Genomic DNA, 14,561 nt, shown 5'->3' with positions numbered 1-14,561 from the left:
ACTGGTAAAAAAAATTTAATTAAAAAAACACAATAGTAATAATAATAAAAAGTGAATTCACAATGCAGGCATTGAATCAAAAACCGTGATGCATCAAGAACCATATTTTTATATTCAGAGTTAATTATATTGTTTACACTGTTTATTCTCTCATATTTTTATATATTTTATTGCCTATATTTCTATCTTTCTACTATTACCGTGCCCATACTGTACCTCCCCTCCCCCATACTGCTATGACGCCCAAATTTCCCCAAAGGGATCAATAAATTAATATCTTATCCTATCTTTGAATTGTAGCGTGACACTAAACAAATTGAATGGCCCCTTGGGACCCCCACCCCCACCTCTGACGACCCTGTGGAGAGAAGAGAGCAGTGGCTCCCCTGGGGACCCCCACACCCACCTCCAACAACCCTGTGGAGTGAAGAGAGAGCTGTGGCTCCCCTGGGGACCCCCACCGCCACCTCCGACGACCCTGTGGAGTGAAGAGAGAGCTGTGGCTCCCCGGGGGCCCCTCACCTCTGAGGTAGTGTAGCTAGCCTGCAGTTCCTCGTAGTGCCTCTTGAGGCACTCCGACTCCTCCTCCGTGTCTCGCGTCATGGAGTCCATCAGCGTCTGTACCTGCACCAGCTCCTTCTGCAGGACCTCCACGTCCTCCACACCTGGTCGCTGCAGCTGGGGGGGTGAGGTGAGGTCAGATAAGGTATAGTAAGTTAAGGTATGGTAAGATGAGGTAAGGTGAGGTAAGATAAGAAGGTGAGGTAAGATTAGGTAAGGTAAGGTGAGAAGGTAAGGTAATGTATGGTAAGATAAGATAAGGTGAGGTAAGGTATGGTATGGTAAGATATGGTAAGGTGAGGTAAGATAAGAAGGTGAGGTAAGGTAAGATAAGGTAAGGTAAGGTAAGATAAGATAAGATAAGGTAAGGTAAGATAAGATAAGGTAAGGTAAGATAAGATACGAAGGTGAGGTAAGGTAAGGTACTGTACGAACATTGAACTCTTGTCTATATTTATACCTGCCTACTGCTTTCTACAACTGCCCTACACTGTAATCATAGTAATCATATAATCTTAACTACCTACCTCATAGTATAGTCTACCCATATAACTCTGTATGATAGCATGTACAATACTGCTGTATATACGTATTACGTATATATTGTGACAAGCCTTGTGGTGTTCAGGCTTGACACGGACTAAAACAAACAATTCCAATATCCACACAAGCACAATTTCAATAAACGGGTGATATTTATTGATCCAAAGTACAGGTCCGATAGGCAAAAGAGTAGTCAAAATACAGTCCAGGGTCAAAACATGTTCCAGGCTCTCGTACAAAAAAGGGAATGTTCAATACTCAAGGTTTGTCTTCCGGTCCAGGGTCAGTTTCACAAGGGGGTATCTCAGCCAGTCCAGGGTCCAGTACCATGAACACCTACTCGCTCTCACCTCTCCTTCCAACTACCTCTCACCTCACAAACTCAATATATCACTCTCCACGATCTCTGCTCCTTCCTCACCTCCACTCAACCTTTCTCTGTCTCTCCTAGGACTTTATGCTATGTGTCTCTGTGTGCGTGTGTGCGTGTGGGATGTGGGTGATCACGTGGTGCACAGGTGTATTCTATCAGTCCCAATCAACTCCTCAATTCACTCCTCTGCCCGTGGCAATAGTATCACCCTTCCTCCACGTAACCATGTGACAAGGGATGATATCTGCCACAATATATACATTTAAATTAGGGCTGTCAGTTTATCACGTTAAGTAGATTAATTAATTACACAGCAAATTATCGCGTTATGAAAATTAACTAAACATTTATTTAAAAAATGTTTACAAAAAAACTAAAAATGTATTAAAAAAAATTGTCATTCATTCCATAAGAACGTTTTTTTTAATGGTCCATTTGCATGTTCTTGGTATCTGATTCTAGGGACATCTATGGATCTCAGGGAATGTATTCCCAGTGTCAGAAATACTGTGTCTGTTACTAGGCTTGAGTAAATTGTAATGAACCAAATGAGAATATCAATTAAATTCTTGAATTTTTTTTTTACTGTGAATAACACCATGCTAAAATTTACCAGACCTGAAAAATCTAAGCAAATGAATAAAGGGAAAATGATTAAACAGAATGTTTTGTAGATACAGTACTGAATTCTGCCATCCGGACACATGCAATTTGAAATATGATTATAGAATATAAAATATCGGGGCGGCTGGGTGGCGCAGCGGACATTGCACTCGTCACCAACGCAAGAGACACCGGGTTCGACTCCGGCTGTTGGCGTTGCCTCCGGCTTGGGCCAGCCGTCATACTAACTCAATTGGCAGAGTTAGCGGGTGGAAGTCGATGGGTGGAAGTCGATGGATGGTAATCTGGACGTTGTGGACAGCGACTCATACAGGTCGGTTGGGGACGCCTGCACAGAAGAGACAGGAAATGGCGGGGGTAGTGTGAGCCTCCCACACGTTACACCTCGCCAATGAGAGTCCGCGCTGGCAGGTGAAAAGATGTGACAGGCTGCCTCCTCGTGTATCGGAGGGGACACGTGATGCAAGGCTTCTATCCTCCCTACAACCGGCCAGTGGGGGGGCATATGCGAGCAACGTTCAAGACAGGGGAGGGAAGAATTGGCACAGTGGAATTGGGATGGGAGAAAAATAGAAAAAGGAGAAAAAGTGGATACAAAAAAAAGAATATAAAATATCAGGCCTAAAATGGTTATGAGATTATAATGCGATTAATTCGATTAATTCATTACAAATCCTGTAATTAAATACATTTTTTTAATCGCCTGACAGCACTAATTTAAATATCTATATTTACCGCATATATATATATATACATATCTGTCTGAACATAGTTTGCATTATAATCCATATAACTCTGTATGATGTATATACCGCATAAATATATTAATTTTTACCATATATATACCGTAATTTTCGGACTATAAAGCGCACCTGAATATAAGCCGCAGCAGCTAAATTGAATGATGTGTACATATATAAGCCGCACTGGACTATAAGCCGCAGGTGTTTAAATGTTTAATTACCATATGTAAGGGTACGTGCACAGAGGGGATTGTCGGGAAAGAGATGGCTGTTTGAGGAAGCTCCCATTTATTAACATTTTTGTTCAAACAGTAACGGTAGCTAGGTACCAACGCCAGCTCACAGAACGATAGCCACGTTAGTTAGCGCCAGCTAGGTACTAACGCCAGCTAGGTACTAACGCCAGCTCACAGAACGATAGCCAGTTAGCCAGCGCCAGCCAGGTACCAACGCCAGCTCACAGAACGATAGCCAGTTAGCCAGCCAGGTACCAACGCCAGCTCACAGAACGATAGCCAGTTAGCCAGCCAGGTACCAACGCCAGCTCACAGAACGATAGTTAGTTAGCCAGCCAGGTACCAACGCTAGCTCACAGAACGATAGCCACGTTAGTTAGCCAGCGCCAGCCAGGTACCAACGCCAGCTCACAGAACGATAGCCAGTTAGCGAGCCAGGTACCAACGCCAGCTCACAGAACAATAGCCAGTTAGCCAGCCAGGTACCAACGCCAGCTCACAGAACGATAGCCAGTTAGCCAGCCAGGTACCAACGCCAGCTCACAGAACAATAGTCAGTTAGCCAGCCAGGTACCAACGCCAGCTCACAGAACGATAGCCAGTTAGCCACCCAGGTACCAACGCTAGCTCACAGAACGATAGCCACGTTAGTTAGCCAGCCAGGTACTAACGCCAGCTCACAGAACGATAGCCACGTTAGTTAGCCAGCCAGGTACCAACGCCAGCTCACAGAACGATAGCCAGTTAGCCAGCCAGGTACCAACGCTAGCTCACAGAACGATAGCCACGTTAGTTAGCCAGCCAGGTACTAACGCCAGCTCACAGAACAATAGCCAGTTAGCCAGCCAGGTACCAACGCCAGCTCACAGAACAATAGCCAGTTAGCCAGCCAGGTACCAACGCTAGCTCACAGAACGATAGCCAGTTAGCCAGCCAGGTACCAACGCCAGCTCACAGAACGATAGCCAGTTAGCCAGCCAGGTACCAACTCTAGCTCACAGAACGATAGCCAGTTAGCCAGCCAGGTACCAACGCCAGCTCACAGAACGATAGCCAGTTAGCCAGCCAGGTACCAACGCTAGCTCACAGAACGATAGCCAGTTAGCCAGCCAGGTACCAAGGCCAGCTCACAGAACGATAGCCAGTTAGCCAGCCAGGTACCAACGCTAGCTCACAGAACGATAGCCAGTTAGCCAACCAGGTACCAACGCAAGCTCACAGAACGATAGCCAGTTAGCCAGCCAGGTACCAACGCCAGCTCACAGAACGATAGCCAGTTAGCCAGCCAGGTACCAACGCTAGCTCACAGAACGATAGCCAGTTAGCCAGCCAGGTACCAACGCTAGCTCACAGAACGATAGCCAGTTAGTTAGCCAGCCAGGTACCAACGGCAGCTCACAGAACGATAGCGGTAGCCACGTTAGTTAGCCAGCCAGGTACCAACGCCAGCTCACAGAACGATAGCCAGTTAGCCAGCCAGGTACCAACGCTAGCTCACAGAACGGTAGGCACGTTAGTTAGCCAGCGCCAGCTAGGTACCAACGCCAGCTCACAGAACGATAGCCAGTTAGCGAGCCAGGTACCAACGCCAGCTCACAGAACGATAGCCAGTTAGCCAGCCAGGTACTAACGCCAGCTCACAGAACGATAGGCAGTTAGCCAGCACCTGCGAAATCGAATGCCAAACTGATGATATCAGGAGTTTTCAGTAGCTAGATACCATTAGACAACGCCTCATGCATTAATAAACTAAAGTGAATAGTTCGTTGACTGGGTAATTTTGTTTAATGCTTCAGTTATGTTGAAAGAGGAGCTCTGAGCTGCTCATACACTAGACTCTTGCTGTAATGGTTTGTTGACGTGAGTCTGTGAGGGGGAGGAGGAGGGGCAAGGCGTGCACTGCTGCAGCAGATTTAAGAGTCTGATCTGACGGTCACAGAGCTGAGGGAGCGCGCCCAGTTAGCTGTAAAAATCCATAGATTAGCCGCACCGTTATATAAGCCGCAGGGTCGAAAAATGGGGGAAAAAGCCCCTGCTTATAGACCGAAAATTACGGTATATCTATCCACATGCGTCTGTACATACCTGCATATAATCCTTGTTACATACAGTATCTGTAGATACAATATATATATCTGTACATATCCCTTACCTACTCTTACTAGTTTGAGGCTTGAATGCTCCCGAGCACTGGAATACACGAACATCATGTAGACTGCATACTTTTACTTTCGATATTTAAGTAAATTCAATATCAAATACTACAAAACCCCATGACACAGCGTACATTATAATAGATTAGAAGTATTGCACAAGTCCTTGAATGCAAACTACTCTTGGCTATCCAGAGTGTTTTTCATGCTGTATAATGACAATAAATGTGAATCTAAAGGTACGGTAACTAGGTAAGGTAACATAAAGTAAGGTACTGTAAGGTATTGTTAACACTTTGATTGCCTAGGGCGGCTAGGTGGTGTAGTGGGCAAGGCACTCGCCACCAGTGTGGAGACGCCTGGATTCGCGTGTTCGAATCCAGCTCTCCACATTGTTTTCAGTTTAGCTGGTCGTCCGCAGTAATACACATTGGCCGTATTACGGGGAGGGAAACTGAAGGGTGGGGATCGGGCGTTGTGAACAAGCGACTCCTACAAGTCGGTTGGTGCGCCTGCGCAGTAGAATCAGGAAGTGTCGGGGGCAGCGTGAGCCTCCCACGCGTTACTCCTCGACACTGAGAGATCGAGCTGCGCAGGTGAAAAGATGCGACTGCTGTTACCTCAAGTACCGGAGGGGACTTGTGCTATGTATGACTTAGTCCACATTGCAGCCGGCTTGTGGGAGGCAAGAAACAGCGTTCGTGACAGGGGAGGGTTGAATTGGATGATACGAAATTGGGATGGGAGGAAAATATAGAAAAATGGGAGAAAAAGTGGATCAAAAAAAAAAAACACTTTGATTGCCTAAGGCTAAATTCATGATATACCATCCCTTGCCAGCTCTATTTGTCTATGGAAAAGTTCCCCTTCTTTGCAGGGCTATAACTTTTTAAATTCTATTGCTAAATTGCCATTATTAGGGCCCATTCAAGGTCCTATATGTATTGTTCATTGTGTAGCAACGTTAAACTTTTTCATTCACATATTCATAGTAAAATATGGTCTAAAGTATAAGTATGTTTTCATCTCTTTCTGCAGCTTTCTCCAGAACGTGATTTATAGCCCCAAATGCATTATATTGATGATGAAATACAGTTAGTTAGGAATCTGTGCGAGATCAAAAATTTCAATTGGACGTACTTCTAGAAGTTTCTACGTATCATCTGATGATGACCGGATGGGCAGGGGATCGTTTATAATTCCGTGGGCAGCGTTATATCATTCATCTAGTGTGGGTGATATGATCATCAGAGCAGTTTATATCGAACACGTTCAAAAATAACGCTGAATCTTACCGTATCTTCCTCGCGCCGTTGGACGATGAGCGTGGAACTGAAATATTCCTATTATGGGATGTAGAAATACGCGATCTATTTCCAGGTTGTATAATAGTATATACGTCCAAATCATGTTGTTTATCGAGTTATTGGCAACGGATCGCTATGTATTGTGTCGAGATCGAGTCCCGGGACCTATAGAGAGTGCCCGGAAGTAATATGGACGATCAGCACTTCAACCACATAACTTCCTGTTTGGCGCTTCTGCCGATCGGCCACCAGATGGCGCTCTTGAACCGCTAGAGGTTTGAGAGGAGCTCAGAACTGTGTGTGAAGGCTGCGGATGGAAAATATGATTCCGATCACAGATTTTTGAAATATTGATATTAAAGACGAGTTACGGCGTCCTCGGCAACTTGAGCATGGCGGGGAAGGACGCCTAAACACATTTTCGGCACTTAAAGTGTTAAGACTGATCACCTTTATGGGCGGCTACGTGGCGTAGTGGGCAAGGCGCTCGCCACAAATGACGGAGACGCTGGGCTTGCCTGTTCGAGCCCAGCGCTCCACATTGCTTTCAGTTTAGCTGGTCGTTCATACTAATACACATTGGCCGTATTAGGGGGTGGGAAACTGATGGGTGGGGATCGGGCGTTGTGGACAGCGACTCCTACAGGTCGGTTGGTGCGCCTGCGCAGTAGAGTAGAATCAGGAAGTGTCGGGGGCAGCGTGAGCCTCCCACGCGTTACTCCTCGCCACTGAGAGATCGAGCTGCGCAGGTGAAAAGATGCGACTGCTGTTACCTCAAGTACCGGAGGGGACTTGTGCTATGTATGACTTAGTCCACATTGCAGCCGGCTTGTGGGAGGCAAGAAACAGCGTTCGTGACAGGGGAGGGTTGAATTGGATGATACGAAATTGGGATGGGAGAAAATATAGAAAATGGGAGAAAAAGTGGACCAAAAAAAAAAAAGACTGATCACCTTTAAAGGGGAATGTCACCCATTTTGTCAATCAAGTTGTACATAATTGTTAATCCTTACTTGTCTTATTGTTATGATTTTATGCCTTTTCTTTTTTGCTCAACTCTGTATGTACTGGGCGCCCAAGTGGCGAACCATGTAATGCGCTGCGTCGCGGCACGGCCGACCCGGGTTCGATTCCCGGACCCGGCGTCATTTGCCGAATGTCTTCCCCCCACTCTGTCTCCCGCTCTTCCTCTCTCTCCCTCTCTACTGGACTGCCCAGTAGCAAAAAGCGATAAAGGCTAAAAAATGTATCTTTAAAAAAAAAAAAACTCTGTATGTACTCGACATGACTGTAAATTAGGGAATTTTAATAATTCACATATGTTCTTCCTGTGCCCCATGACAGATGAGTCAGTATTGCTGCGTCTGCTACTCGTATACACCACCATGCAGCATGAAATCATCATACTATACTTCACACGCCTGATCTCAATTCCTCTTTCACATCCCGCGTTTCACAACCTCCCACATTTCACAAACAAGCCTATAATATCCCTCTTTGCAAGTCTTCCGTCGCAGGCAGGTCAAAATATATACATATATATACAATATTTACTGTTCAACAATAACCTGATTGACAGTGGGACTAGGGAGCGGTACAGCGACACTAGGGGGCAGTAGAGAGACACTCTGCTAGGGCGACTTGGTTGGGGGAGAAGAGAGAGGGGTGGGGTCAAGAGGGGTCAAGAGGGGCCCTGCTCGGTGTAGGGTAACACAATTTAGTGTGATTTATAGGAGTAACAACGTCTGTATCTATTCCTGGCCCTGCGGCTGATAACACTCTACGGAGGAGGAAGATGGCATGTGTAACAGGGGCGCATAGAGGAACTCCGTTAGAGGAGTACTTTCAGTCGTCTTGATGGATAGTCTTTGGATGAAGTTCTGTTACCATGTTTCCATGACAACAGAGAGGGGGAATTCTATTGGGACGTCCCTGTCTATTCTTCCGCCAAGCAGCGCAGAGCCAGAGAGATTTCACGGTTTCCTTTCAGCGCTAGTCATCCAGACTAAAGGGGCGCTTCACCGGAAAAAAAACGGTGCAGATTTATTTAATTTATAATCTCGCACACGTCCCAAAAGGAGAGGTTCTCCACTTGTTCGTTTAGTTTGACCGTTAGCGAGGGTGAACAGGTTCGGATATGTCGGCGAGGTCGTCGGGGACGTTTAATCCTTAATTACAGCTCCATGAAATTATGTAGATGAAAAAATAGCAATACCTCGTCTCATAGGGACGTTGTCATTTCATGGAGCGGTAATTAACACGACACAAGGATTCATTGACCCCGATGACATCACTGGTGGCCACATTCCCTTTAACACAAATTAATGGAACATACAAATATAGCGGTTGCTATAAAACATAAAAGAAATTAACATACAAAGTGTTCATAAAGGCAGTTAACCTCCGGGAGTGGACCGCAAATGACATCACGTCATAAATCAAGCTCTGCAGACTGTCTGACAAAATTATAGTTTTTTTTGTCCAACATATTCAAGTATACACATCATAACCATGTCACAACAGCAGTTATAATGTATATTATCATCAATACCTTAGTTTACCAATAGGTTAAAGTGTTATTAGATAGATTTTATTTTTTGTTTTTGTGTTGTTTTGGGCCATTTTGAAGAGGACATCCATAGCTTTTGAGCGTTGGACTTTTTCAAAACGACACTTCCCAAAGGCCTCTATGGGGCTTCAAGCAAATAACTTCTGTATGAATTTTTTTAATATCTCTTATTACTCAGGATAATATACCACAAAACTGAATGTTATTGGGATATATTGGAGCACAGTTAGTTTGTCTCCCCTATTTTGAGCATTTAGCAACAATCAGATTTGAAATCAATTTCAAAATGGCGGCACTCTGGCAGGAATAAGAAAATTACTGTACATACAGTAGATTTCATTATCTGTTCTTATGCACGCCTGGTGATAATAAATCCAAATTGAACTCGGGAGTTTGAAAAATAAGATTTGGCACAATCCATAAATGTGCGAATTGGCTATAATAAGCTATAATAAGCCTGCTATTCTATATTATATAATGATATTTCTAATTGCATTGGTCCGGAAGGGAGAATTCAGTACTGTATCTACAAAACCTTCTGTTTAATCATCTTCCCTTTATTCATTTCCTTAGATTTTTGTACACGTGATCTCAAGAAGGTACTGAACGAGCTCAGTGGCAGTCCTTCATGTCTGGTCATTTTTAGCAAAGATGCAAAGAAAAATCATAATTCATATTATCCTTTTGTTTCATCACAATTTAAGCAAGCCTAGTAATATAGACAATATTTCTGACACTGGGAATATATTCACTGAGGTCCATTGATGTCCCTAGATACCAATAACATGCAAATGGACCTTGTAGAAGTGGAGCAATATTCCATTTACTTATGTATGTATTTTAGGCATATTTTCAGACAATAGGGCTCCGGGGCTTAAGAGGTTAAGAAGAGGACAAACATCTGTGCACTGTGTATGTGTGAATACTACATCATTATTGGAATGGGATTTTGGAATCTATGGAACCCATTCCTTAAGGTCACCAGAGTTTGCTCTGAACGGGGTAAATCTGCATTGTGCTGCGATGCCCCTCTAGGTCATGGAATGAACTCCAACAGTCCTTAAAGCTTGAGATTCTCCCCTTTGTTGCAGAGTTTAAAACCTTGATCTCCAACCTTTGTCAATCAAGTTGTATGTGTTTTAATCGATTTGTTATCCTTGCTTTTTACCTCGTCTTGTTGTCTTATTTTTATGATTTTATATGCCGTGTGATTTTTTTATATGCTTATTTTTTCTGTATGTACACTCAACATGACTTTAAATTAGGGAAACCTCAGTTGCCTTTCGAAGTTAAATAAAGGTTTGAAATTAAATGAAAGGAAATGTGTGTATGTTGTACCATTTCAGTATGAAGTCTCTCATTCTCGTGCGTCTCTTTCTGCAGATCCTGGGTCAGTTTGGCCAGCCTCTGGTCAGCAGCCTCTCTCAGGCTCTTCTCCTCATCATAGCGGGACTTGATGTCTGTTGGGAACATTATTGATAAGCCTGTATTACTACCAATAAAACAACTCAAACGTCTATCCGGTTATAATATACTGTATTGAAGTATTGACTGAAGCTTGAAAGGCAAGTGAAAGCAGCGATGAAGGTCACCGGAAATACTAAGTATCCGTCACTCAATTCTCAATCTTTAAGAATGTAGTGGTCAGCCAGGCACAGAGAATCTTACAGGACCCTTCTCATATTCTATATCCTGAATACGAAGTTCTTTTTGAATGAATGAATGAATGAATTATTTTATTTCGAATGTTTACAAATAAATAAACAAACAAATAATTTTTCGAACATTTTCACAAATAAACAAACGAAAAGGATAGGTTTGAAGCCGAAGGCTTATAGAGCAACCTACCCCTAATTCAAAAAACAAATAAAAAAAGTTAAAGTTTTCAAAATATAACAAAAAATAAACAACAACAAAAAATCAACAATCAACAAAAAACGTTCCTGAAAAGAACATAAGCCAACATAGGAAAATCTAAAATGTATCTGCAATACCAGAGTTTCATGGTAGGAAAAAAATTAAATAAAAAAAAACAGATTGTAGGTTAAATTTTACTATAAGATTCTAAAACCCTGTTTTTAAACATCTTTTTAAACTTAAAAATACTCCTGCTGTTTTTTATTTCATCCGGTATATTGTTCCAGAATTTCACTCCTTTAACTGACAGACATACTTTTAAGTGTGGTTCGAGCTCTAGGCTGTTTCAAATTGAGTGTTCTTCTTAAATTATAAGTCACCTCTCGTTCTTTAAACAAAATGTGTAAGTTACATGGCAGTTGATAACTTCTAGCTTTAAAAACGATCTCTGCTGTTTTAAGGTCAACTAAGTCGAGGAACTTTAATGCCCTTAGTTAAAAAAACAGTGTGTTTGTAGGATGGAGATAACCAACATTGTTCACAACCCTTTTTCTGCCTTTTTCTGTAAGATGATAATAGGATTCAGATTAGTTTTGTATGCGTTTCCCCCCCCCGAAGTTCTTCCCTCAGGGTTCAGAGCAAGTAGATACAAGAGCAACCGCTATAAGCTCTCCTTCCTTCCTACATCCTCCTAAGTAAGTCGTCGGTAACAGTAACACTTGAGGTTTTGTTCTATTCCTTGGAGGTTCCACTTAACAGTGGGTTGTCACCTCTTTGTTGTCCCAATATAATTGTGGCATGGTGCAACACTAAGGGCAATGTGCAATTTAAAGTGAAAGGTGCAATATGAAGCTTTTGAAATGAGTTTACCTACTTATGAATTATGGTTGTATGTCTCTATGCATTGTCATATTTATCTGTATGAATGATTGTATATATATCTTTTTATTTTTTGTTTACACCGTTATCGCAGACTGATGCAGCACTGATGTTCCTAGTAAATGTTCCCCTTGGGGATAATAAAGTTTATTCTTATCTTATTTTATTTAGTAGGAACGCACCAATACCGATACTGGTATCAGATATCGGTCCAATACCAGGGTATCTGCAGGTTTCAACAAGTTCAATCTAAGACTTTTTAAGACCTTTCCAATACAACTTGGAACTAAACTTAATTTTACGACCATACTAGCCAAAATAAACACATAGTGACACTGAACTGACAGCCGGGCGGTAAAAATGTAATACCTGCTAACTAAGGCCTGAAAGATATCACTGGTTTTCATATGGTTATAATATCATATAGATATTAGTTTAACGGGCAAAGAGTGGTGGATAGAAACGAGATAAGAAGCCAGCGAGAGAGAGAAGGTCACTCATAGTCACAGCTAGGAAAATAACATCAACGTTCCATTAAGAGATAGGCCGGGCCGTAGCTGTTTGGGTCAGAGGTGACGAGCAGCTGCCGTTGCTTAGTGACGAGAGTAGGAGAGAGAGAGAGAGCATCCCTTTTTAAAGACAGATGGCGGTGCCAGGGGTGGGCGAAGAGAGTTAGAGAAACATCGCGGGAGAGGGAGAGACTTTAAGACGTTAAGCGGGTAGTCTTCCGGTAACAGAGACAGGCGGGTTTTGATAGCAAGCGAGACGGACCGACACCGGCCTCTTCCTCCCCCTTATGGGGAGGGGGATGGGAGGACCACGAGGCGGTAGACAGAGATAGCTTAGGCTAACAGATAGGGGTGGGGGAAGAAATCGATAAGTAGTAGTTTCGTGATACTTTGCGTGGCGATACTGTATCGATACAGGGACGCCAAGTATCAATATTTAATTATTCATAAAAGAAAATAAGGAAAAAAAAGAAAAAAAAATTGTATAAGGAAGTTGCATTGTTCATTTCAATACCTGTAATAGGGCGGCTACGTGGTGCAGTGGGCAAGGCGCTCACCACGAATGCTGGAGACACTGGGTTCACCTGTTCGAGCCCAGCGCTCCACATTGCTTTCAGTTTAGGTGGTCGTCCACACGAATACACATTGGCAGTATTAGGGGGAGGGAAACTGATGGGTGGGGATCGGGCGTTGTGGACAGCGACTCCTACAGGTCGGTTGGTGCGCCTGCAGTAGAATCAGGAAGCGATGGGGGCGGGGCCCCTCCAAAGCCCAGACCCCTGACGCTGAAAGATCGCGCCGCGCAGGTGAAAAGATGCGACTGCTGTTACCTCGAGTATCGGAGGGGACTTGTGCTATGTATGACTTAGTCCACATTGCAGCCGGCTTGTGGGAGGCATGAAACAGCGTTCGAGACAGGGGAGGGTTGAATTGGATGATACGAAATTGGGGATGGGAGAAAAAGTGGATAAAAAAAAATACCTGTAATAGTACAGTAGTCCACACAGACACACATGTGCATTCAGTTAAGTTGGAATATGACTAATACAAACAGTTCCGTTTGTCAGGTACATGCAACACAGATTACAGTGTTTACATCTGTCTGCTTGAGAAAACACCATGTTCTGGAATAAAAATTATTGAAGTGAGATGAACAGACTGAACTTTATTTTATTATACAGTTTTACTTTGCAGTTAATAAAAAAAATAAAAAAAATTGATTAAAAAAAAATATATATCACAATATTCACGATATATCGAGTATCGCGATACTATCGTATCGCGGCTCAAGTATCGCGAGGTCTCTGGCGATTCCCACCCCTACTAACAGATGGGTTTCGGCTAACAGACCGGCCACAGACCCACCGACGCGAATGACGGAGAATCTATTAACAGATTCAGTGCCACGCCTCTTCCGGGAAGTGGCTATGCTCATGCCACCCATTAAACCAATGTAGTCTGTCACCTTGTTTGTAGAGCTATAACTATATTCTATATTATAGCTATGGATACAATACTATAGTCATTTGACACTGGGTTTCTTCCGGTCAAGATGCAAAATATTTATAATTTTTCCATCCATACGTTCCTGTTTTATACCGTGAATATGAGTGTTATTTCGGAATGATCCGGGTCAATTCCTGAGAGGCTGGTTATACGCCGCAATGTGTATTATACCTAATCCATTGGCGTTTTGTCCCTACACATGCTACAGTTGAAAATTCAAATGCATATGATCGGTATTATGTTCCATCATGAATGCATGAAAGGGTGGGGGGGGTAGATTTTTGATACTTTGATCGTCACCAACGGAATACGTTATGGAGTAGTGTTACACACATGCGCTCGGATCGCAATGAAAACATTATTGGATCAACGCAAGATTGATACCATATAGCCCTTACCCTGACTAGGCTGTACCCTGAAAAGAATATTCCAATTATCTGATCGCCATTCCAAGTATTGATGTCCATCGTTCCGCCAACATAATCCAACACAGGAGTAATTGTTTCTTCTCAATCCGAGCATTAGAACCGCTACACTTGTCCGACTAAGAAAAGTCCGCCCAGACCTATATAATTGACGCACAGCCAAAGACTCAACGTTTGAAAGGATATGCAATACCGGCCGCATCCTACCAGGCGGCAGTATTGGACTCTTGTGATCGCAGACTCGTTCCCTATGATAACACCAGGCTCCCTGGATCT

General features: G+C 43.2%; 1 protein-coding gene across 1 annotated transcript in view; it reads right to left on the bottom strand.

Annotated features, from left to right (window-relative positions):
* eea1 (early endosome antigen 1) overlaps nucleotides 1-14,561 on the bottom strand; it is a 180,074-nt gene that overhangs the window by 118,678 nt on the left and 46,835 nt on the right. Inside the window, exons 8-9 of the mRNA XM_084334575.1 lie at nucleotides 10,448-10,569; nucleotides 523-678 (exon numbers count right to left, since the gene is read on the bottom strand). Coding sequence (XP_084190701.1) covers nucleotides 523-678; nucleotides 10,448-10,569 — 278 coding nt within the window. The remainder of the gene's footprint in view (nucleotides 1-522; nucleotides 679-10,447; nucleotides 10,570-14,561) is intronic.

Source organism: Notolepis coatsorum (genome assembly GCF_963971535.1).
Source record: "Notolepis coatsorum genome assembly, chromosome: 18".
Taxonomy (NCBI): domain Eukaryota; kingdom Metazoa; phylum Chordata; class Actinopteri; order Aulopiformes; family Paralepididae; genus Notolepis; species Notolepis coatsorum.
Note: the sequence above shows the minus strand (reverse complement) of the source record. Positions and strands in the feature narration are given on the sequence as shown.